Below are 27,722 nucleotides of genomic sequence, written 5' to 3'. Positions count from 1 at the left end.
GTGCGGAAGTGATTTGGTGTTGACAACATACCTTTGATATTTGATGGATTTCGTTCACAACTTTTAAATTTGGAGCCTAACATGTGAGATGTGGTATGTCTTATTTTACTTTCGTAAAATGTTTTGTGCCGATTTTTTTTTTTTTATTACCGTACAATTTAATGACCGCCAAAAGCTTGCTTATTAATTCCACCTCTACCAATTTTTCATAATCATGTTAGGTACTTAATGACATGTTTATATAACTAGACAAGTGTTTATAAGTTGTATTGAATTTTGCTGTTTCTTTTTGTTTGTTATTCGTTTGGAAAATGTTATCTTTTTTCGTAGGCTTTCAATTTTCTTCTCATATGTGAGTTGTTCGACGATTGTATTACAATATAAACTTTAAATGTTTACTATTTGTAGATTATGTGTTGTTTACATGTTTCAGTTATTCCAAAACTATATTTATTCATTTATATATGAGACACGATATGCCAGTTTCCTTTTCTTCAGGAGTTTAATCGATTAATCGGAAACACCGTTAAAGATTTTTCTTCCATACTTTTCTGTACTGTTTGTTTTTATATAAAATCTACATTCAGGTCAATGTCCTAGTGAACATGTGCATGTACAAAACTGGTACTATTTAATCTATGTACTTTTACTGTCCCATATGTATCTCCAGGTAGAAGAAATATAGAGGGTATTGATCTACTTGTAATTGATTAGGGCAAATAGTCTATACCAATACGTCATATGTAATCAACTGTTTTAAAAGATAACACTAGTGAATTATTCAGTAACACGGGATTTTTTTTATTAGTTTTACATACCGGTCGATTAAAGGATGCGCACGGTCACTGTACACTTTACCAATTTATCAATCAATTAGATCGCTTTGTCATGGTAAAAATATAGGTTAAATCGCTTCGGATACTGTATGTACTGACTGAGAAATGAATATCAGAGATGATGACTACTACTTATTCGGAAATTAAAAGAAGGTTCATTAAAGGAAATATGAAGAAGTTTTTGTTTGTACATAGCTGGGATTCACAAATATAAAATTTTATAAACTTAAAAATGCTAGTTTTTCAGATTTGTGTTGATGTTAGCAGGCTCCAAATAAAAACCATGCAAAAAAATTACAAGAAGAGAGCCGTCAAATTAATAGCAAGCCGGGTTTTCTGTATTTTGAATGTGATGTTTGGCGCCTGCCGCGTTCTGTGGATATTTTCCAATCTATAAATCCGTGTGTCATGCACGGTTAAAAACAAATCGTGTATATCAAACCTCAATGTTATCGTCAGTTAGTAACAAAAAGCAGGCGAAAGATACCAGAGGGACAGTCAAACTCATAAATCAAAAATAAACTGACAAAGCCATGCCTAAAAATGATATAGACAAACAGACAAACAAAAGTACACATGACACACAACATTGAAAACTAAAGAATACGCAACATGAACCCCACCAAAACTGGGGGTGATCTCAAGTGCTCCGGAAGGGTAAGCAGATCTTGCTCCACATGTTGCACACGGCGTGTTGCTCATGTTATAACAAATCCGGTAAATAGTCTTATTGGTTAAGGCACATTCATGAAAGGGAAGGGGATTATAGTTACGACGTAAGGAACATATCCGATATCATCTGTGAAACGGTAATTCCATAACGGTCAATCAACTCGTGATGGCGTCCGTAAAATTTACAAAGGGATGATTTCAACTTCACCATTTGGAACTCTTTGTTAAATAGCTTCCTTGTGAGCAGCAACCCTCTATCAAGAAAATCATTTTATGAAATACAAGCACGGGGATATCGTATCAATTGGGAGATATATACCCCGTATGCGGGTGCTGATACTACTTAGCAATGAAAAGGTCGCAATTGGAAAGCTGAAATCATCTCTTTTTTCGTAAAGTTTTGTTTTCAACCAACCCTCATTGTCAATTTATATATCTAAGTCAAGATATGTGGCTGGCTTAACTGTATCTGTTGTATCCTTTATCGCTTGTTTGATGGGATAGATGCGTTCAACAAAATCACCATATTTTGAATTGTTTAGTGAGAGAACTTTATCTATATAGCTAAAAGTAGAGTTAAAGGATATTGCTAACTTCTTATATTTCTTCCTTAGAGGTTCCGGTATGAAGTCAGCCTCATAATAATAAACAACATATTAAATTTTGAAGAGCTTTGGCTGAACGGTTCATACGTTTTTTTTAAGAAACTATTTGCAGCCACCTTAAGCAACTGTTATATCATTTAGGAGTTGGGCCTGTAGTTGAATTTCGATCCTGATAGTTTTATGGAACATAAACTATTGATTTTAATTCATATGATGGCCAAAGGCTTGATTATAATCTAGTACGCAGAGAAGAAGAGACATGTATTGTCAAAATGCGCATCTGGTGCAGGTAAAATTGGTACCGTTAATGTTATAACTACCACTGAGTCGATTTCTCTGCTGGTGGACAGTTAGGCCCCGATTGGTATCAGCAGCCTAGTTAGATTTTGTGTTCTTAAAATTTGCCGTTACAAAATGTTAGAAATTATTATAAATTAAAGGAATGTATCTCCCTCATGCAAAACTCTGATTCCCTTCACAGATTTGGCTCTTTCGCAGATTTGGCTATACTTTTTGGACCATTTGCATTATAGCTCTTCATCTTTTATGTTCGCTTTGGATTTCAAATATTTTGTCTACGAACATCACTGAAGAGACATGAATTGGAAAGTGGGCACCGTTAATGTTATTCTAGACGTTCAACGACAATGTGCTGATACGGACTGATAAAAAAAGTGACGAAAGATACCAAAGGGACGTTCAAACAAACAAATGGAAAATAAAATAAGAATACCATGTCTATCAGACCAACAACAGTACATAAAACATAACATAGAACAAAACTAACTGAGCAACATAAACCCCAACAACATCTGGGGGTAATCTCAGATTTCCTTAAGGTTGAACATATCCTGTTCCACATGTTGCACCCGTCGTGTTGCTCATGTTAATAGAACTCAGTGATAAGTATAATTTGGTAGATCATATTTGGGGAAAGAGGACAGGATTGTAGTTATGACAGTTGTAACATATATCTGTTAAACGGATACTCCATAACTGGCGTCCGTAAAATTTACAAAGGGATTATCTCAACTGCACCACTTGAAACTCTTGTTTTGAAATCTTCTTTGCAATGACATCATAATAGAAAATACTGGAATATAATATAAACTTTTAGATATAAACTCAATGTGCATGCGTTGTTGGCATGCTGTTCCGTTCAACTGATTCAGTTACTATATGAACTATTTTTCATAGCACCATGTCTATGGCCATCAAAATATCAATTTTGCATTACATTTTATTCAATTAGTTAAGGCAATGTGTAAAGCTTGCATTTGTCCAATGTCCAACTTGTTTGAAATAGATAGAAAACTCGTCAGTGATGTACAAAATGTAATTGATGTTTCAAGATAAACTTCCAAATGTCAAATGCGTATTGCAAAAATGTCTAATCAAAGGAGAAACTTGGTACCCTCTACTCTTTTCAAAAATATTTCAGTTGAAAAATAATTAAAAGACAAGTTGGAATTTATTATGTTCTATTTAATAGTGCATTTATGTATAAAAATGCAACGTTGCAAAAAGGACTGTGAATACGTTTTGCAAGGATAAGTATCAATAACGCTCTTTTTTCGGAGTCTATAACGTACAAATAAACAAAATAAAACATGAAAGGGAAAGTTTTACGCGGAAGCTAGTATATATGTAGAGGAAAATTTATACGGGGCATCTACTATATATGTAAATGTCTGACATTGAACATAGGTTATTATAGTGATCAATAAATGGACTTGGTACAGAGGTGAAATGAAAGGCTGTCTATCCAATATACCAGTTATCCAATTATTCTGAAATGAACTGACACCTTTAAATACTAGTTGGTTTTTTTTGATTTATTGTATTCATTTCTTTAAACAGCTCAGGAACTACCGTCCAAACAAACAAAACAATTTATTTTTTTACAATATAGCAAGAAAAGAAAAGAATGAGAAAGTGAAAGAGTCTTAACATCAGTAGTTATTTATTCGTTTGATATGTATAAACTTTTGATTTTGTCTTTGCATTAGTGTCTTATTGTTTTGAATATTCCTCGGAGTTTAGTATTTTTGTGATTTGATTTTTATGCATAGAAAAAAAGATTTCTATAACATAGGTTGATTTATTCGTTAATTTAATTCATGTTCCACCTTCTCCAGAAACTTAAAAGTACCATAATGACCAAGTATTATACTTCCTTAGTTGCCAATACACATATCGTAAATATGACAAAAATTTCCGAAGGCGCGCATTATCGTGACGTAAAAGGCAAACTTTCTACAAATCTCCAACCCTTCCGTTTTTTCAAAGTTAGCCAAATTATTCTAATAAGACCCACTCTAAAATTCCGTGATGAAATTTCTGAGTAAAATGACTTGCTGTGACATTGCTGCTGAATCTATCATGTATATTAACATTTAATTCAAATTTCCAATTGGACAATTTGATCATAGAATTAGATTTAATAATTAATAAGCAAAACATTAAAAATAAACAGCAGGACAGATACGTTCAAAGAACGACATTGACAAATAATGAAAATTTCAACATGGAAATACCGGCATGTGGTATATGAAACATAGAATAGCTGATGCGTTCTACAAAATTAACCTTCATTGAAGAAAACCGGCGAGTTTAATCATATTTATTGATTATTAACTAATTATGTTTGAACCGGATGTTTTAGAAAACTTGATCTCTTGTGTCTATATTTGACCTAAGGTAAGATGATTTGCTTTAAACTGCTAAATACTTGAAATAGTGTACCTCTGCTATTTACCTGCTGTTCAAATATTTTATTTGATACAACCTTTTGTAGTATTGATCAGCTTACCTTATGGATGACTATCAAATATATAACTGATTCCATTTTGCTGTTACATGTTATCATACTGTCATTATAAATTATTGCAATTATGTTTCGTTCCCGATCAGTAGTAGATTAGATCTCAGAACGAAATAATTGTCTTCATTGCTTTTGGTATTTTGTTTGGTTGTAAACATTGCATGTCTGACAAATGACTTTTGACTGCATGGGTATATTGCTTTAATGTTTTTAATTGGACGGGTATATAATGTTTTATGCAAGACTATTGTTCATCCAATTCATATTCTTTTCTATTTAAATACGAATGGGGATGTGGTTATCTGAATTTTTATCATTCCGTGTTAGTTTTTTTACATTCATGGAAAGACATTTTGTTCATTGCCAGCCTACAACATCTGACCAACATCTTTACTGAACATGTTGATTGTTGATATGCTTGAAAAACATTCTTTTCAATTGGTTGTTGTTTATTTATAAAGTAAATTCCAAAACTTCGTGCTGAAAATAGTGTTTTCAAGTAATAAGAGAAAGCATTTAGTGGAAATACTTCTCTGCTAAACTTAACTTAATATTCTTGATGTTTGAATATGCTGTCATTTGTTTTATGTTTTATTTTACGGCGAAATTGTAAATACAAACCTGCTCTTAAATTACGTTCTGTAATAGAAAGTGTTTCTAACATTTCACTAATCAATACTTATTTAATTTAATTTTCTTTCTTGAAATGCAGATATCTTTACTCGACTTGACGTAAAAAAAAAAGGCCATTTTGTTACGTAATCGCTTGGTTGATTGTCTCATATTTCTTCCGTAGGAAGTTAGTAGGTTGTAGGACTTATAACCTAAGTGTACTATAAAAAGTAAGGGTCTTGGCCTTTATATGTAACAAAACTATATGGGATTTTCTCATTGTTGAAGGTCATACATTGTTTAGTCCTGATTTTCACGAAATACCTACACACAAGAAGGTGTCCTTTGAGCTTTTCCGTATGTCAAGCGAAAATGTGTTGATTTGAAATTTTCGGGCTCTGTACATTAATTTGAATGATAGAATTTAAACTCACATTTTGGAACTGTTTCAGTTGTTTACAACGATATTAGTATTTTATAATCATTGACTATGCATTTAGGATCTCGAGCTACGGAAGCAACATTACCGTGTCGACCTAATTTTAGAGCACACACAATAGGCTAGTTTCATCTTAATAAAATTCTTTTTAAGTCTTGGGGATTTTTCATTGGATTTCGTTTATTATTCATTTAAGGCTGTTTTAGTAGTTCTTAGTTGGTGATTCCAAACTACATTGTCTTATTTCTTGACATTCTCACGTGGATCTTGACTTCTTGGATAACGTGACTTCCGTACGTTTACCTCGTGTGTTCTGTATCGCAGCATTTCCCACTTTGTCCATTATCAAAGTAAAATTGCTTTTAACGTATACGTCAAAATTACTTTGATCCGGTAAATTTGATAAAGCACAATTTGGAAGACGTTAATGGAATAATGAAGATATTGAAAGCAGAAAAATCATAGACCCCCAGTATTGTTTTAAAAGTAAATCGATCTTTATTAGATTTAGTCGAGTTGTTTATCAACATTTTGCCGTCATTTTGTATGTATCAAGCTTAGTTTTACAACTACCGGAAGAAGTGATGCGAACATTTTAGAATCAAACAGTGGCTTGGTAAATTATTCTACTTATCCCAATGACATTTCAATAATGCTGAAATCAATGAATTATGAAAGATGTAATACAACATAATAAAAATGCTTTGGCGTGATGTTTTGAAAACATAATGGTTATTACACATTTAACTGTAGGAACGAATACAATTTCAGATAATAAAAAAACCTCAAGGTTTGATTTCAGTTATAATACGGTATATATATCTGTTGTGTAACATATTCATATATAGATGGAAACAGGAAAAAATAGTTTGAGCGGTTAAATATACATAGAATTCTTATGTCAGCGACGCAAACACACTTACACAATTGTAACTCGATACCTGAGAGACTGTTAGTCCCATATGTAATCACGTTGCAGCCAAGAAAAACGGCCGGATATTGTTCATATGAAATGTGCTTTTATAAAGTAATTTAATGTTTGAACCCATAGTTCTCATTCCTTTTCATATTGCGGCTTTATTTTAGTGTCCCTTATGTTTTAACAGCTCTTCAAATAAAGGCAACAGTAGTATACCGCTATTCAAAATTCATCAATCGATAGAGAAAAAACAAACTAAAACTAAAACGTATCAAATATAAGAGAACTTCGACACAACACCGAAACGTAACACACACAGAAACGAACTATAACGTAACAATGGCCATTTTCGTGACTTGGTACAGGGCATTTCATGAAAAAATGGAGGTTGAGCCTTTTTTTTAGGGACGCCATACCTCCCGCTTTTATGGCAGTGTTAATAATAATATTAAAATGACAAAATTACACGACAGGGTTACAACAAATAAACAGATTAATGGGAGGGTGGCTAATATAGGACAGAGAAAAATTCCAGACGCGCGCTACGTCCACACAAAACTATACTCAGATATAAAAAGTTTGACAGCCATTACAACTACCAGGTTGAAGATCACCGTGGACCAAAAGTTCCAAAAAGTTGTGAAGCCAGGGTCATCCGCCTTGGACAAAAAACATCATTATTAACAAGAATAATACATAGTTATGCAAACCGTAAATTTTATAAAATGACTATATAATAGATATACAGGATTAAGTGGTGACTAGCTATAAAAAGAAAAACGAATACATTACAAAATCATAGCCCTGTACGCCATAGTCAATGCAACGCCCAAAGTGACGTCACATTAAGAGAATTTGGATGAAATTCAAGATTAGATTTGTATGACTCATCTACCTTATATTAATAACAGTGAAAATTATAAAACTAATTAATATTCTTTTGAAGTAGTAATCAGATAATTAATTGTATTATCTAGCCTTGTGGTTGCTTCTTCTGATCAAACTGGAAACCAAATATGTAGTGTTAATTTCGTTGATCCAAAATTAAATCTACCAAATGTACTAGATGATTAGTTATCCCCTAATGCAACACAATGATACAACAGAAAACATACGATTTACAACTACAATCGTTAAAACATTTGAAAAAGTCTGATTACAACAACAAACAAAACATCAAAACCCAACAAATCAATTTTGGATAGATAAGTACCGTGCCACGTCTTATTTAAAGCAATACGAATTCACACTCAGCAAAACTGTCACATTCGGGAATAAGTCACATTCGGTAATAAAAAGATCAGACGACGTCATGACAAACCACAATCTAACACGTGGTAAAAATGTCCATAGTTAGTTTGGACAAAGATACATCGTATGGATCAACCAATTCGTGATGGTGTCCGTAAAACTTACGTGGTGTCATTTTTAATCTGTCCTCCTCATAACTATGTTGGAGCAGTTTCTGTGCTAGGAGCACACTCCTGTATATGAAGTCCGTATAGTGTGAATATGCACAAGAATAACATATTAAATTAGATATGTACACTCCATACAAAGGGGCGGACAGATAAAATAGGGATAATCCTTCACACAAGTCGATCCCTGGGGTAAAAAAAGTAAAAACGGCCTTTAACGGTTTATATCAGGTATATGACTTCATAATACGTTGACCTCGAACATAACTGAAGAAACATTAATTGACAATATACATGTCTATATCAGGTACAGTAAAATTAGTACCGTTAATGTTATTACACTTGACGAATAGATGAATGCGTATATTGATCATTTTAAACGAAATATATGCGGGGCTCGTCTATCTAGATCGACAGCAGAAACGTTCAACCCGGATATATGTTCCTTTACTTGTAACTCGTTGGTATTACATTCCTCTGCGTCATCAGCTTATAACATTCCTTCATGCCTATCCAAATACATTCAAACATGGATTCGAATTTGAACATTAAATTGTAATTTATATAAAACTAAAATCTTGTATTAAACTTCCGATTTTTCTCCTCCCTGCTGTGTATTAAATATTTTTCTCCTGATGTTTATTTGCAGAACACGACATTATTGAAAAATCAAATTGCAAAGCGCGTTGTAATAATGATATAGTAATAATTATTAAATAATTACCATCCGAAGATTTTTAACTCTGTGACCTGGCTTGAATTATCAACTTTTGTATCTGTATTGTCTCACGGAGCTCAATGTAAAATCACTGTGTTGGAGGAAATGGTTCTAGGCCAATGAATATGTACAATTTATAGAACACTTATGACATCATTTGGTTGTGGATGTCGTTTAGATTTTTGTGACCAAATAAACTCATCACAGATACTAGGATTAAAATTTTATATTTACGCCAGACAAAAGACTACAAGTGACTCATTAGTGACGCTCGAATCAAAAAATGTTTAACAGGCCAAATACAGTACGAAGTTGAAGAGCATTGCCAAGTACACCTTCCACACCTTCCTTGCAAGTCTATAAATCATCGGCAGTGGAACAGTATGTTGCGGTTGGGTCGATTAAAACGCCGATGATCATTGCAATAACTTATTCGAAATATATTTTGCATTTGATCTGTACCAGCAAATTTCCTTTATCTGTATAATATATTCTAAAAGACTAAAAGGAATCATTAATAAATTTTTCAAACTATAAATTACAAATATGTAACTTATTTCTATAAATTATTAACTATATGTTTGTATTTTAATTTTTCTTCTTCAGATCGATAAAACCATTATGGTTATATCTCCTCCTACATTTGTACTGCTTGGCAGCTAATGACAGTATTATAATATTAAAACCTGTGGTAAGTTTTTTTTAAATAGTATATATTTTTTTTTATTAAAGCTCTGTTCTACAGACAAAACAATCCAGATGGTTTGGAATGTTGTGGAATTGTGGGAAATAGTACTGTCGTTCGTTTTTCATATGTAGAAAATAATTCCAACAACTGTATTTATCTAAATTTGATAATTTTTGGTAGATTTTCAAAACAATGGACATAGCATTACACGAATGCATTACACACATTGTTTGTATTATTTCCCTAAAAAACTCCTAGTAATGAATGAGCATAAACACTGACACATGTAAATAATTACGTACATCATTCTACAAAGAACATTACCATCATCATTAAATAAACTCTTTGATTTCATTAATCTTTTGTTTATGAGGCAAATTGAAGAAGTAGTTAAAACAATCAACAATTGAAATTGTTTGCTAAATGCTTTCAATCGTCTTACATACAAACCTCAAAATACTCATCCTACATTTTGTTAACTACACTGTGTATAATTTAGCTGTGCACCATATAGATGCAAACGGATTTTGATGTACAATTCTCACTTAAAAAAATCTTGTTGGATGCTATTGTTTGAGTCAAGTAAAAGAATGTATTTTTTATTAAACAATAAATATACATTTGGTATATAGAATTGAACTAAGGCAAAGATCCCACCGATAATTCACTTCAAGGTTCATTCATCAACATAAGGTGTTCGTGATGAGGTCCATTTCTTCAAAATGCATCCTTAGTCATGTTTATTTGGAATATAAAATTTTTTTATAACATTTTACCAGGACATTTGACAGTAGGTGTCATCTGACATTGACATTGACCTCGTTTTCATTGTTCGTTGTTTAACCGAAAATGTATCGTTATTATATCCGTTCTCAGATATAATGGGTAAAAGATCAGTATTTTATTTTAAGATGTGTATGTTCATTATATGGTCCGTCGTTCCTCATATACTATACGTAAAATGTCATCTGTATTGCATTCGATTTGCAGATATATTTGTCACTTCGAAAGAGTTAATCAGACCTTGACCAAATTGTCGTGGAGTGGATCGTTTACTGTAGGACCTTGGTGGGTTCTTGTTGCCCGGGCTTTAGTTTCTATGTTATTATTTTTAGGCTTTTTTGTTATCTTCACGTCGTTTTTTGATAACAATAAATTCATTGCGTTGATCGTTTATTTTAAAATTATGAGTTAAAATATCCCTTTGGTATCTTCCACCCCTCTTTTAAATATTTTCAACAAATAAAAAAACAATCGTAATCTGTAACAACATATTAAACGATACATATTTTTCTACATCATATGAGCATTTCAACAATCAGTGTCTCTTCTGTGATTCTCAAGACCAAAATATTTGATAATCAAAAGATTATTCAAAGGATGAATCCAAAAGCACACAAAGTCGGGTAACCAGCCAATACATTTCAACTTCAGTACTCTTCTTTTGGAGAGAGGATTCAGAAAGTTCTTTCTTGATATAAGTACAAGTCATGTTCACCTGATATTATTGAGAAGTTCTTATAAAACGTCGGTTTGTTTCCTTTCCCAACAAAACTAATGTTTATCTGTTTTAAAATTATTCAATGGTTTTTAATGCCGTTAGAGTTCTCTTCCTTTTATCAGAAACGTCTTACAAATTGCATTATTGAATTCAAGATCTTAGTTTGAATATTTCATAGTAATTGAAGTTATTAATAGTAAAATTTTTACGCAGAATAACTTTTTAATATTCAAAGATTGATGCTTTTATTGGGTTTTTTTCAATATCAAATATAGACTATTTTTACTAAAATGTGTACAGTGTCAAAATGGAATTTGTCATGTGAAATTTATAAAAGTAATAAAATTAATAGTATGGCCGAAAAAACGAGTATCAAGTAAATATTTGCTTTGACAAAAGGTACCAAAATCGAACGATGATTTTTTTTAACTGATTTATTTTTCTTCTAGAGGAATTTAAGTCCATTTCATTGATATATGTGCAATTGTGAAAATATATAATAAGCTTAAATTGTAAATACCAGTACTAACACAGTATAATATTGAAAAGAGGGGGGGTCAACATTTTACCATGGCCAAAATGTCAAAAAAAACTATAAATTCACAACTAAAAATACATGTCGTATTTTATCTATATGTAAATTAAACTTCGGTGCAACAAGTTGTAATAATTGAGACGATTGTAGTACGGCAAACAAGTTAAAGTGGGGTTTTGTAAACAAAGAACGACAGTGTTTTCCCATATGTAGTTCATAATCTGATAATACGTGATAGTTTATTCCGCCAAGTACAATAAATTGAGGATGCATTAAGTTTGGAAACTAAATACAAGTACAAAATGTATGACATTTAACATACGTTTAGACACATGATACTTTTATCAGACACCAGACTTTAATTTACTTCCTTCAGGAAAAAGAATAATGTTCATGTATTTCATAACAATCGTGACACGGACAGATTGTAATGTCATTTAGCAAATATATGGTAAGGCCTTTTTTTTAATAAAGCAATTTATTTTACCACACGCTACTACGTATTGGAACATACATGTATAGTTTTTACTCGTCCGTCCATCTGTCAGTGTTCGTCATATTTCCAGATCTTAATTTAAATACTTTATATTGGATGGCAACCTTACTCGGAATCAATTTCACATATAATTAGATGATTATTTGTATGGATTATGAGGTCAATAACACGAAAGTTCAATGTCGTAGTTTTCTTTCTCAAAAGAGGAGTAAGTACAGAAAAGTGGTTTCCTAATGCGTTATTAAATACTGCACCTGGGATTGCGACCTTACTTAAGTATAAGGTCACAAAATATGAACTATAAAAAAAAAAGATCCTTGATGATTTCGAGATCGCTACGTCAAAGTACAGTTTTAAAATTGGTTTCATAATGATAAATATATGGGATTGCACCCTTACTTAGATATAAGATCACATATAATTTAAAAAAAGAAGAAGATCCTTGATAATTTTGAGATCGCTTCAGTGAAATAGTGTCATAATGCTAAATTACATACCGCATATGGGAGTGTAAGCTTACTTGTATCTTGGTTCATGTAACACAAAATAAGAAAATGGTTACTAAGTTTATATTAGACTATTACAATAAAGAGTAAATATGTTGAGATGTACTTGTTAAAGTAAGAATATAAAAAAGAAGATGTGGTATGATTGCCAATTAGACAACTATCCACAAGAGCCCAAAATGACACAGAAATTAACAACTATAGTCATCGTACGGTCTTCAACAATAAGCAAAGCCCATACCGCATAGTCAGTCATAAAAGGCTCCGAAATAACAATGTAAAACAATTCAAGCGAGAAATTCAACGGCCTTATTTATTTAAAAAATGAACTAAAAAAATATGTCTCGCATAAACAAACGACAACCACTGAACTGCAGGCTCCTGAATGCATTTCATAGCATTGCTGCTGAAATAGCTATATTTCAAAGACCAAAAGACAAGATCTTAACTGGTTACCATAAAGATTACTACAAATTCAATAAGCAAGCACATACCGGTACAACACATATGTGTATCTAAGACAAGAAGACAAGGAGGTTTTTTTTCTTCATTTAAATCAATTATTTGATTATCATAGATGGCATTGAGCCATTTTAAGTTAATATCTGCTAAAAGTGGGTGGATGGTCCTTTCTGAGGGGTGTAAAATTGATACATCTAAGGGGTGAAATTTTTATTTTTTTTATCTGACACGTACACTTAACTATACGCAAAAAAATCTGAGGGTCGTGCAGCAATTTATGATCAAAGATATTTACATCTAAGCGGTTACAAAAAATAACTATGTCAGATCATAGGGGTACTTTTGAATGTAGACAGTTTCGTATCATGCATCATCTGGTATTGTATTTAAATTTCTGATGGGTATAATCCTTGCAGTAAAAAGTTCTGATAGGTAATCTTTTCCCATGAGAGCCCATCCACCAAATATGAATAGAAGCTCTACATCTGGTAGGTCTTAATTTATAGATCTGATAGATAGTTACCATGATGGTTTTTTCTGAATCGTATGAACAAAAATCTCCCCATTCATGCCCACCTGTCAGAAATTAACTGGAATGGCCCATTGCACTTTTCTATCTTAAAACAATAAAAATAAACCAGGCTTATGATTTGATATGCTATTTTATAAATTTGATACATCAAATTGAGAAGAGCAATTGGGAATGTGTCAAAGAAAAAACAATCCGACCAAAGAGCAGAAAAACAGCCCAAGGCAACCAATGGTTTTTCAATTCGGCGATAAAACCCCGCATCCGGAGTAGGGCATTAGCTGGTCCCTAAACAAAAACGTGTAATGGCTCAGTGCAATGCATGTTATGAAAGATTTATACCTCGAGAAATAATTCATCAATTTATTTTGGTCATAAATTCTTAAAATGTTATACATTTTCCAATCCTTATTAATGGAACACTATATATATGAACAATATTAAATGTTAACAATTGAAATCAAAACTGAACAATTTCATATTTTAAAAAAATTGGCACCCAGAATCGCACAATTATAAAAAGGTACTTGTTTGCTTCCTGTTAGAAGAATCCAGTTTGTAAAAACTAGCTTCAATTAGTGTTCTGTGGCTCAATTCGCTGTTTAGTTGCTGGCTGACTTCCAGCACTACAGTCCACAAACATACATTTGTAACACGTCACTTCACAGCATATAATTTAATTATAACAAAAGGAAATCACAAACTGCTTAAAACAAAAAGAATAAAACTGACATTTCTAATAAAACCATCAATTATAAGAGAAATCATTAAATATGAAAAGATCAAAAACTATTGTATGAAATATAATTTATTACACATGATTATGCCTTTTGAAAGTCTCTCACATGAATCATTTTCCGGCAGATCAAACAAATCAACAGTAAAATAATTTGATCCCAGTTCAATAAATTCTAAATATATCAGTGCAATGAATGTACTAGCATCGTCTGCCTGGTGTTCGCGCCAAAATGTGAATTGTGTGGATGGACTTAACTATAATTCTCTCTATGAAACCAAGTTCCTCTTTTGTAATGTTGTAACATAAAACAGTTTTGCATGAAAAAAGCATGTTGAAGAATTTAAATAAGAATATTTTATTGAGACTGTTAGTTGTCTCAATGTATTGATTCACAAGTGTATAATATTAAAATTGTACTGAAATTGTGTGATTCCGATAGATCAATAATACCCTCATGCCGGATGTTTAATGTAGCGAATTGTTAAGCGTGAATCCGTGGCATCAATTGCTTTCGTCTTGTCAATAGAGAAAGCGAATCAATTGTGTAAAATTGTATTTTAAATAAGTTTTCTAAGACAAAAAGTAACAACCATTCTAGATAAAGATGAAAGCTGACTTGCCTTATACAGATCAATTCTGTAGCAAATTCCGTGTTTTTGTTCTATATCTCTTTTTGAATTTACCTGTGTTTTTATGTCGATTTTGCATGCATTGGATTGAGATGTTAAAAGGATGAGACGTTTAGAATTTTCAAAAGAATTGATTTATTTCATAATCGCATTAATTGTACAAAAGCAGAAATAGCTAACGCAGCTGGGGATTTAGATGTGCAATGGAATTTTCAGTACTTGACAATTAATCGGAAAACTTTGTGTTTAGAATTAACATGAAAAGAACGAATGTTTGAAGATGACATTATAGTAAATCGTGTACATTTCCTCAGAAAGTTTGGAATACGTTTTAAATGAATGTGTTGATGAACTCGTATTATTATTTTTAAACATGATCAGTTTCGAGGTATATTAAAAAAGTACAATAAAAAGATACTTTAATTGACGCCAAAGCTGCTTTTATTATAGAAAATTTGTGAAAACTCGAATTCAACAGAATGACATATTCTGTTGAAACTTAATTAGAGAACAAACCTAAATTTCAGGAGTTCTGACGTCAGTTTATTTCTTGGTGTATCGTCTGCGTGCAATAATAAAAGCCATTAAAGAAGGAATTGAGGAATATGGCCGTCACATCTGAGTCCTCTGAGCGTTTTGTTTATATACATTTAAGAACTAATGATTGGGTCATTCGACGAATGGATCCTTGTTTGGATTCATTGAGTTCATCGTTAGCTTAGACGATATAATTAGGAAAACACAATGATCAATGTTTGGATTTCCGAGGTTTATTAATCTTAGAAATGTTTTAGAGCATTGATCCGAGTGCTATGGATTAATTATTTATCTTCAAAATGTAAGTTAATCGATTTACTTTTTAAAGCATCTAGACTTTTCACTTGTAACTAAATAAATATTTCTTTAATGCTAATTAGCATGTATAGAGTAATACAATTAGTAACTTTCAGTAATATTTATTGAATAGCTATATAAAAAAATGTATATATTATAGCTCTTTATCTCTTAAGTATAAAATACTTCCACAGTGATATATATGAATACAATGATAGTAAAATTATAAAATTACTCTTATGCATATACTTAAATCAAACGATTTACAAAATTTCGTTGAACTAGTAAGAGATGAATAGTAGACTAGTTTACCACACACTATCAAAATCTAAGAACTATAAATAATAACCATATCATTTATCAGATATAGAAATTCTTTGAATATTAATGGTTATATTATAAACCAAAATGAAATAAGGTATATCCAAATTTAACATTTAGTGGAAGTTTTGTTTTGGTTAGGAACGTCATTCTTATTCATTTTTATGATAATATTACTCAAAAGTTGCAAACATGTTCAAACTGCGTGGGTTTTTTTGTAGGTTTGCTCAGGCCCTTGTTTGAGGGGGGTACATTGCCCATACCACTTTACAGCATATCATCGGAGCTGCCAATTTATTTATTTTTTTAGATTTTTCTTTACATTGATACTTTTTTTTCATTATTTTGTCACTGCACGTTAAGCAAACACCAATCAAGTAATCATATTCGAAAAGCTATATACATTTTCAACGCTCACACAGGTTTTTTTTAAAGGTTCTTACATAAATAAAAGTGAAGATGTTGCAGGCCCCCTTTTCTTTTCAAATAATAATGGTTTGTTACAAGAATTGCAAATCTGAGTGTGTAGATTTTCTTGCACATTAAAACAATGTACTAGTAATTACAATGCGTTTATAAGATTCAGCCTTATGGTACACAGTACCAGGGATAAACGCTGACATTGAGGCTATATTTTACATGGGGCTTTTTTTATTTCATACACCTAGAATACCAAGTAAAAGCGCAATTTTTATTCACTCATGGTTAAGAAGAATGGTGTTTTTTTATCTAGAAAAAAAAATGTTTTTAATGCATGTACTTTTTATGAATGATTTTTATCGTTTAAAAGTGTCCGGTTGTTTAATTATACATTTTTATTCCATCAACTAATGATTGGGATGGATTAAGAGCAATGTTTCGTCCGACAGCTACACATACATGTAGGAATGTCGCTTGAACCGTCTGCTCCTTGTAAACATCTTGAAATAATTCAGCAAGTCACAGGTACAGTTTCTTCTACAATTGTGCTCCTGCTATTTTAGTTTCTAATCTGAATGAGTTTACAATACCAAAAATATAAACTTTCTGTACATAGGAATGATAATAAGCCATTTTTGATAGTTTAGTTTCCTTTTATTTTCTTTACTAACGCGTCATTTGTAACATATTTTTCTCTAATAATCAGTATGCAGAATGAATTCTATATTTTTCGTTTGAAATGTTTTTCACATTTGTAACAATTTGAAAACCAAAATGTAAAATGCAATGATGAATTTGATCAACAAAAAATTACCTCAAAACAGCCTTGCAATCTAGTTCCTTTACTTATTTACTTAAGAGAAGAGTTTCATTTATTTCTCCATCCCTGTCAATTTGCACTGCTGGTATTATAATATATTAATGACGATTGTGACAAACAAACTTAACTTAAAAAAAAAAGTCCCCTTTTCGATCTTTTTAACCACGAATCACTTAACATTTACGATGAAACGTTTTCTATTCCAAAACCACGGAGACAACAACCAGACCGTTTTTTTTTCTCAATTCAATTGTAATACTAGTATTAGGATAACATGATAAATTAATTTGTGGATTCAGATGCAACTTATAATTTCATCGCGAAAACTTTGTTTCCTCGTCGTCTTAAAACTACATAATTATACTGTGTTGCATGAAAACAGAGATTATCGTAAAACTATAATACTCCATTATTTGAACTGTAAATTTAAGACTTGAAGGTCGCACATTTAATTTTCCAAGTTCACAAATTCGATACCGGAAAACCCAGAAAGTTATAATAAAGAATAAAATCCTAATTTACCTCCACGTGCACTCAAATAAAATGTAGTTTTTATCTCCACAAAAATTCCTCATTACGATCAATTACTATCTTGTCTTTATGACAAAATAAACGAACTCCTATTGTTCAGATAACTTGTAGCATACAGTTTTTAGCATGACCCAATTTAGTTGTAACTTGCATTGATAAGAAATTTAGAATGTACGACAACGAGACAGCAAATATAAAAAAAGCGATAAAACCCAGGCAAATTAAGGAGAAAAATAATTGTATACATATTTAACCTTCAACAATAGAAAAGCGTAAAGACTTCATGTCCAAGACAGTGTAAATATGACCACTTGCGGCAACGTTTTCTGGCTTAAGCACATTCACATAAATGCGAACAACATTGCGCGAAAAATCGATAACTTTCTTGGATAAGTAAAGTCGTGATATCATTCATTTGTAGAATTATGTTTCATGTATTTTATTTATTTTTTTGAAGACAGAATACTTCTATTGGCAAGATAACTTGAATAAAACCAATCTCTACTATTGTGATTTTTTTCGCAATAGACTGGACATATGATATGATATTTCAAAAGAACGGGAAGTTGACAATAGAACGAAAATCATTCCGATGGACTTTGGTGTTGTTTTTTTTTACTTTTCGGTTAGGGTTAGTTTTAAAGAAGAAGCTTGAGATATGACATAAACTCGTACTAGCGCAGTCAACGCTAAAACGATTCTTCAAATACAAGTAAATGTTGATCTAAATTTGGCATACTTAATCCTACGACTATTGTCTTTATCAGAATTCAGTTTCAACATAGGAATTCAACCAAGTAACACAAAAGTGAAAAATCGAAGAAATATATGCAAAGTACTTGGAACTATGCGACAAGACAACGAAACATTATACCTCAATTATATTTGGGCATCAGAATACTATGACTGCTTACTTTAGCGAAATGTCTTTCCCGATTATAGTGAAACAATGGCTGAAATATTTACAGAAACACTAGAATGGCATGGGAATACACAGTGACACGTGCTTTGAAATGAAATAAGCTTAACTTTTCCAAGGTCTTATGGATGTATACATACAACGTATAAAGTAATTGCCGCAGTTATTCCTTTTCAACGCCTTAATATAAGTCTGACCTTAGAAGAGGCACGTATATTTGATAAAAGCTATTGATTATTTCGACAAAAGCGGTATCTGTGATTTTTTATTAAACAAAATATAGACAAAATGAATTCCTTTCTCCAGAACAAACATTGTTAGACACATTGGCAAACAATATTAGCTACAACGTTTAACAAGTTGTCCTCTGTGGAGCCTATTATTCATTTGAACTCAGGGTTTTAGTGTCCCTCGAGATGAAACCGACACATGTATTATCTACTGACTGACATTTTGGTGATTTAAAGGTTGTTAACTTAGTAATTGACCATTTCCCTGCCCAGATAATGGCAAATGAACAAATATAATTTGATTTGCCCAAATCGTATCAAGTAATACCATTACTATCTCCGTTAGCCAATAATTTAATACAACCGACTTACAAGGTGTCTACTGAACAAATTTTATAAATGACGGTTGACAGTAGGAGAAACCATATACATTCGGAATTGTCTTATAATATTGGAAACGCTGCGAGTTGTTCAAAACTAATAAGATTTTAATATTAGTTCAGCCTTAGAGACTTTCGTCCTGGAAAGATCTGGAAAGATTTGGTAAACAACGCGACCAACGAGTACAGAACCGTTCTTCTTATTTCTGCTTTTATTGTATACAACTATTTCGCCGTGGAAAGGTTTGGTAAACAACGGGGCGTCTTCAGAACCGTACTTCTTTTTTCTGCTTATGTATGTGTATAATTATTCATTCATGCATTTATCATAATGAAATCACTATGAACTTTATTCTTAAAAAGAACAGAAAATTGTATTATAAGATGCGTTTTATTTCATATTGTATAAAAGTGACACGGCATTTGCGTCTATGAGACAACAACAAAGACACAGCAACAAATTAAGAAATCTCGCAGATTGGTAAATTTCACTTTTTTTAATTTTCAAATCGTCTTTAAAACAAGTTTCAAACTGTTGTTTGAAGTCAGTGATACATACATTAAGTTAATGCCATTGCGGTTGATTAATATACAAAGTACCGTCATCTGTAGTACATATATATTAGAAGATGTGGTGTGAGTGTCAATGAGACAATTCTCCGCGGAGCCTTGGCTCAAACCGAACAACAAGCTATAAAGGGCTCCAAAATTACTAGTGTAAAATAATTCAAGCGGGAAAACCAACGGTCTACATGTGTATTTCAACAGAGAAATTTTAAATTAGAATAACCAGCAAAAACATTTCGAATTTCGAAGCTTGCGAATGTCATGATAAATTAAATGCATCACAAGATCACAGACGTGGTAACATTTGTACATATATTTCATGAACAAAAATCAGCTTCTTATATCTAAAAGTTGGCCATGATAGAAGATTGTAATGAGACGGGTTTTTTTCCGTACATGTTTTTTTTTCTTTGTAAAAGTGTCAATCAAGAATATTATTTTTTTTTATATTTTTCTAACTAACAAAATTACCCTAAATGGCTAACTTTGGAATATAATCTGTTTGACTGTTTAACAGTTTGAATTCACCTCCCTTTATCCAGGTCGACCTTACTTTCAGATTTATTGTTCATAATATTTTGTTCTGAATTAATGTAAGCATGAAATATCTGTCAGTGAACATCAAGTAAACAAAGTTTGATCGAAATTAGAAAAAAAAATATTCGAGCTTTTTCTTGGGGTAAACTGTTTATGTTGGAATTTGAACCTTAGTTTCTTAATAATTTCGAAATTTAAAAAAGAGAGAATTTCAAAGAAAACAATTAAAAACAAAAGAATGAATCAATAAATGAAACAGATAAGTTTAGAAAAATCATAGATAAATAAATATTATAAATTCGACCAATAAAAACAATAAAATAAACTTTTGTTAAATGGATAGAGCTGTTCAAAACAGTTCTAGATTTAAACCACCAGGATCAGATCTGGGGTATAACTATAAGAATCAGGTCGCTTTAAGTGTAGAACTGGCATTTATTAGTTATATCTGTATTTATAGAATAATTCAATTGACAGTTCCTTATAGATTTGAAGAGGATATAACTTGTCCCAAATGTATCTTGCATGATATATTATCCTTAATGTATGTACAAGGCCAAACTATCGCCGAGTAATCTAAAAATAAGAAGATGTGGTATAATTGCCAATAAGACAACATTCCACTAGAGACCAAGTGGCATATACGTTAACAATTTTAATTAATAATACGGCCTTCAACCTGTATGGCTGATAATATATACAATTAACATCAGAAACCAGTATTTAAGATGTATAGAAAAGTGAGTTCCATAAAAAGTGGTTTAATTCAGTTGATTATTACGTACATATTTATTTTTGAAACGATTGACAACTTGTTGATGGGTGCCGCTACTGGTGCACGAATTGTTCATTCGTTGCACTGATTTCGTAGTACCTACTTTTTATTGTATAAGCTCAGTATTTTGATATCTGGATTGCTACTTTTTCATTTATTTTTCTTTCGTCCATGTGGGTTTTTTTCATTTTATTTCTTCTCCTAATAGTGTTTCATAGGTATTTAAATATTTTTAATACTTCCCATTGGTGATTATTTTGGGTAGAATAAAAAAATATTTGCTGTCAATACCCCATGGAAATTTTTGTCTAATGAATGTTTTTCTGTCTGATTGTCTGAACACTACCAGACATACATAAAAGTTTATAAAAAATTCCAACAGCTATTTGGGGACTACATAACTATTTATTATTCAAATTCTTCATTGTATACCGGAACACATAACTGTTGCATAACACATCAACTTTATTAAAAGATAATCTTCCTACACAATGATAACTTAAATATTTTCATCTTTTGCACACTTTTTTGGACTATATCAATACCACTGCTGCTAGAGTGGCTAACATGATTTTGAAAGACTACAAGTTCGAATATTTACTCAATATATTAGTGATATTTACACAAACTTGCATTTAGCTAGTTCTAGTGACAATGATTTAAATATTACTTAAATGTATTTGGGAATAAACAAATTGGATCTGAGATTCTGTTTTTTTCAATATTTATAAATGTATTTCCAAAGTCCTAATTGCGAGCTTTATTTATTATCATCGATCAATACAAAAGATTCTAAACATACGAGATTTTAACCTTAGGACTTGCATGTAGTCATAGTACAATATGATATGTCGGATTGTTTCGAACTCAAAAGCCTTGATAATTTGCTCCTCAAAATCTCACTTTCTTCCACTATGTAAAAGTAATAAAGAGTTATCAAAGGTACCAGGATTATAATTTAGAACGCCAGACGCGCGTATCGTCTACATAAGACTCATCAGTGACACTCATATCAAAATATTTATAACGCCAAACAAGTACAAAGTTGAAGAGCATTGAGGATCCAAAATTCCAAAAAGTTGTGTCAAATACGGCTACGGTAATCTATGCCTTGAATAAGAAAATCCTTAGTTTTTCGAAAAATTCAAAGTTTTGTAAACAGGAAATTTATACAAATGACCACATTATTGATATTCATGTCAACACCGAAGTGTTGACTACTGGGCTGGTGATACCCTCGGGGACGAAACATCCACCAGCAGTGGCATCGACCCAGTGGTGTAAATAGTTATCAAAGGTACCAGGATTCTAATTTAGTACGCCAATACGAGCGTTTCGTCTGCATAAGACTCATCAGTGACGCTCATATCAAAATATTTATAAAGTCAAACCAGTACAAAGTTGAAGAGCATTGAGGATCCAAAATTCCAAAAGGAATAAACGAAGTTTCATTTCACATCTCCTTTTTACATATACGAAATTAATGAAATGATGTGTAGAAAGTTGTGTATATACATATAAATTAAAATTTAGTCTCCCAAACATACAAATGTGTAAAACCGAAAAAACGTCATATACATAAGAAACATGTAACAAGGCATAGTGATATTTATGTAAAACATTATTTGATATGTGAATGAACCATTTATAACATTTTAAATTGTATAACATTATTTTTCATTTTATTATTCAGATACTAAGATGCTGTGAAGAAACATAGACCATTATGAATACCGGAAACATATCAGTTGATTCTATGCTTGATGTCAGCACAACAACGGAAATATTTTGTGATTTAGGCAGTATCATAATAGATAATTGCACATGTAATGGAAGCATACAAAACAATACTTGCACTAATGTGACAGCTTCTATAGGATATTCACCTCCAAATCCACTATGGCTTACGGTTCTACTTGGTTTAATGGCGTCCATCGTCATACTAGTGACTATTTGCGGGAATATACTTGTGTTGTTATCGTTTGCTCTAGAACGAAATATACGACAACCAACGAATTATTTTATAGCATCATTAGCAGTTTCAGATCTTTTGATAGGCACATTTTCTATGCCTTGTTTCACGTTATATTTGTTACTTGGTTATTGGCCTCTAGGCGAAATGTTATGTGATTTGTGGCTATCTTTAGACTGGACGGTATGTCTAGCTTCACAATACACTGTTTTCTTCATTACTGTAGATAGATTCTTTTCTGTTAAAATACCAGCAAAATATAGAAACTGGCGAACTGAAAGGAGAGTAGTTATAATGGTTGCCTTCACCTGGATAATTCCTTCAGCGGTGTTTTTCATTTCTATAATAGGATGGCAGTACTTTGTTGGAAAGCGGACGGTTCCTGAAGGGACATGTGAAGTTCAGTTTATGGGTGATCCTTTATTTACTTTTCTCCTAACAATTGGATATTATTGGACAACACTAGCTGTAATGATTGGATTGTATGGTGGAATATACAGAGTTGCATTATCTCTTCAGAAAAAATCAGAAGCAAAGCATAAACGACTGAACACTGCCATGGGACTATCAAAAGGTAAAAACAAATCTAAAAAGAACAATAAGAGTGTCAAATCACCTGTAATTGATGACACTGTGGTTCAAAACAATACACAGAACCAAAAACATATAGACACAACAAGTTTTACCAAGCATGCAGAGGAAGACAGGTCTAGTTCGCCAGCATTTGCTTCAGACGACGAAAATAGTGATAGTCATGAAGCTTGTGGAAATGGAAAATCTAATAACAAATCGAAACATAGAAATGACGAAATAGACGATGAACAAACGTGTTTTGTTAATAGTGCTGTTCAAACGGACACAACATATCGACCATCATTAAAAGGCATGTTAGGTCAGTCATTTAATCATGTTTCTAAAATCGCTCTGTCAATAACTGCACCAACGTCTTCTGACGATGACAAAGAAAAAAGTGACAATGTAGAGAGGCAATCGGAGGAAATTAACAATTATCATAATAATGTGTTACACATTGAAAACACTCCAAAATCAACAGACGCTTTACTTGAAAATGATATACTACAAGGATGTAAGTATATTGACGAGGAAAGCTTGAAATCATTGGCCTCTGCTGAAAATATTAGGCTCTTGTCAGAGCCAATCATTGAATACGCTTCATCTACTGATGATGGTGGTAATTCCCCAGTGTGGAAAAAGAGAAAGGATAAATATCTGCCTATACCGATACCCGAGGAGTTTTCTACAAGTGTATCAATAATAGATAGTGGTGTAGATATGCATGATGAACATGATCAAACTGGTACAAATACTAATACAACCGTGAGTACGTTACCCGCTAACGGTAAATCATGGAACAATGCTGTTAGTCTAGTTAAACAGCGAAACTCGGTACAAAAACTAAGTACTGTGGAAACAGAAGATAAACCTCATAAGTTTGGAAGTCCTTTCCATGCCCTTGTTAAATCAATTAGGGCAAAACAGAAGCAAAGAGAGCGCGAAAAACAAAAAACCGAAAGTAGAAAATCTAAATCGGAAAATCGTGCAAGGAAGGCATTGAGGACAATTAGTTTTATTTTAGGTGCTTATGTTCTTTGTTGGACACCATACCACGTAATGGTATTCATCATCGGTGTTTGTGGAGCTTTTAGTTGTGTTAATGCTACACTTTATAATATTTGTTATTGGCTATGCTATTTGAATAGTCCTGTGAATCCTTTCTGTTATGCTTTTGCCAACCAACAATTTAAAAGAACTTTCTTGCGCTTGTTGAGACTTGACTTCCATAAAACATAACATATATTTGTAAAATTAAACAATTACTCAAAAATGAAGCAGTTTCTTTAGGAAACTATGCGTGACAATATTTAGATAAATGGTATAATGTAAAAAGTAATATTTAAGGGAGCAAAATTAAAAACAGGTTTCATCTTTTGATTTACTTTACCGTCCATATGCTTTTAGGTTTAGATATTGCAGAAATTCATCATGTTAATCAAATTGAATGCTGTAATGTTGTCACTCCGATACATATATTTGTTCTGTGCTCTGTTATACCTACTTTATAATCAGGCTGGTACCGTTCAGATGCTGTAATGAGTATTAGTATTCTAAAGAATAAGTGTGTAATCTGTCAAAAATCAATAAACAGAAGAATATCACTGCCAATTTTACATTACAAGTTTGTTTATCATGAAACTGAGTATAATATGCAGGGAAATACATATATATACTATAATAATTTCATAATAAATCTAGAAAAATACATATGTAAACTAATTCATAATATATCTAGTTACTGTGTTACACAAAATTCACTTAAACCAACGAGAAGGTTAATAAATCATGACTTTACATTCGCTATAAGTGTTTTTCGACAACGTTGACAGTTTTCATGAGTCGGTTTGTCTGGGCTAAATTATATTATAACCGATGAAAATGAGATAATTCTTCTTAGAAAAAATAATTGTATTATAAATGATGACAAAATTGAGATCATATTATATAATAACTGATAAAGAATTTCTTTTCTTTTAACTAATGGAAAGGGTTAATTTTACTGTAACCGGTAAAGATGTTTTAGCTTCATTTTAACAGATGAAAAATGAACAAGGATATTTGATTATAAACAATGAGCAAAGAATTTCTTTAGGTTTAAAATAATAATGAAGCAGTCGAGGTTATATTAGTATATGAAAACCGTGGTTTTCAGTCTAGAAAACATTTATTTTATTCTTTGCCATTTTTATTTTATATGTAACGGTTCAACAATTTATACTACATGTGTATGAAATATAATGTGTTTTTTTTTTTTGTCAAACGTATGTTTCAACCATCTGGAAACTGTACAATATTCAATAATTATGTATACATATGTGTTCAACATTGGTGACTTATAAACATTGTAAAATATGACTTCCCTTTTTTAGACAAGGTTTCATTTGGATGAAATGGTATTTCATTAATACTGATTCAAAGGTGCTTGATGCAAATATCGTCACATTTTTTCAATTTGCTTTTTGAAACTTACATTGTCCCCCTCCTTTTCAGCTATGCCTAATGAACAAAAACATTGTTTCTATACTGTTAAAATAAATCTACTAAACAATCATATATCATTGTTTGGTAGAATCATTATAAAAATTTGAGAAAGTTTCTTTTGGTTGTTGATCATGTTGATAGAGAATCTTTCTTAATACCAATTCAATCAGCCGTTAGCTATATGTGATTTATGATTACCTGACATTGAAAAACCTTCAACAAAAGATCTTTTAGACAACAAGGGATATTAATAAGCACAGCCTTAAACAAACATTAAATATTTATAGTGACTCGATGACCCATTTTGACTTCTTTCAAGGGACACAGAAGGGTGATGCGAAATGTACAAAAACAAAGTGCGCCTAGTATATAGGGATACTTTTGAAAATAAACATAATGCCAAACTGTTTGTCATTACAATTTTCGCCAGCGTGTAGATAATCACAAAACACATTTCTTTTGTAAACATTTTGATACGCATATTTTGCAGTATGTAACAAACAGTCCCGATCTTGTACAAGCCTCTTTTTTTATATTCCCCGCCATTTCATGTTTTTATGACATGTAAATGGACGATTAAGAAAAGTATAGAAATATTTTGCACCCATTTGCAAATAAGAAATATTACAAACACATTTAAAGAAAAGAAGGTTCATGGCACCTTAGTGTGGTCACATTAAATTAACCATTCATACCTTTAAGTATTATAGCGTCAAATGCGAAACGAAAAGCTAACATCGGCACACAAACGACCAACAAAGCAATTGAAACGCATTGCAATTATTTCAGTTTGTCAAAGTGACATTGCTCGATATTTCGTTAATTAACATTTATATTAATGAAAAAGTATAGTGTCCTCATTTACAGAGGTAAGAAATTAAACTTCCTGGCCTCAAACTCACAAACTGAACACTTTCATGGGACTTAAAACTTTGCCTACTGTATTCCTGTCGTCCTTCCCTATGTCTACTTATAGTCTTGTGAATATCTTGTAAACACAAGTTTCTAAGTTAATGGCTAATTTTTAAATTGTGAAAATTCTTAAACTAGGTTTAATTAATTGATTTGATTAAGAATCGGTTTAATGTTTGATATTTCAGATTGTCAATTTGTTTGATTTTCATTAAACACATTTTTTTTTAGATATATCCTTATAAAACACATATGTGTGTTAAAAATTCAACTAAGTTTTTTGCTCTCATTCGTCTTTATTTTTAATTTTTATAATGTA

The 27,722-nt window shown here is 31.7% G+C and overlaps 1 protein-coding gene across 3 annotated transcripts; it reads left to right on the top strand.

Annotated features, from left to right (window-relative positions):
- On the top strand, nucleotides 1-27,722 carry LOC134707354 (muscarinic acetylcholine receptor M4-like). Of its 3 annotated transcripts, none has more exons than XM_063567054.1 (3): nucleotides 1-93; nucleotides 9,650-9,734; nucleotides 23,156-27,722. In XM_063567054.1, the coding sequence occupies exon 3, from the start codon at nucleotides 23,189-23,191 to the stop codon at nucleotides 25,244-25,246; it is 2,058 nt and encodes a 685-aa protein (XP_063423124.1). In that variant the 5' UTR covers nucleotides 1-93; nucleotides 9,650-9,734; nucleotides 23,156-23,188; the 3' UTR covers nucleotides 25,247-27,722. The 3 variants fall into 3 exon arrangements, with proteins under 3 accessions (XP_063423124.1, XP_063423126.1, XP_063423125.1); XM_063567056.1 differs by lacking the exon at nucleotides 1-93 and adding an exon at nucleotides 4,778-4,813; XM_063567055.1 differs by lacking the exons at nucleotides 1-93; nucleotides 9,650-9,734 and adding an exon at nucleotides 15,821-15,966.

The sequence above is a fragment of the Mytilus trossulus genome, chromosome 2 (assembly GCF_036588685.1).
Source record: "Mytilus trossulus isolate FHL-02 chromosome 2, PNRI_Mtr1.1.1.hap1, whole genome shotgun sequence".
NCBI lineage: Eukaryota > Metazoa > Mollusca > Bivalvia > Mytilida > Mytilidae > Mytilus > Mytilus trossulus.
The sequence above is the reverse complement of the archived record's forward strand: the minus strand, read 5'-3'. Positions and strand labels throughout refer to the sequence as shown.

Bases quoted from the DNA above. Each gene is read 5' to 3' on its own strand.
- LOC134707354 (XM_063567054.1), top strand. From the start codon at position 23,189: ATGAATACCGGAAACATATCAGTTGATTCTATGCTTGATGTCAGCACA.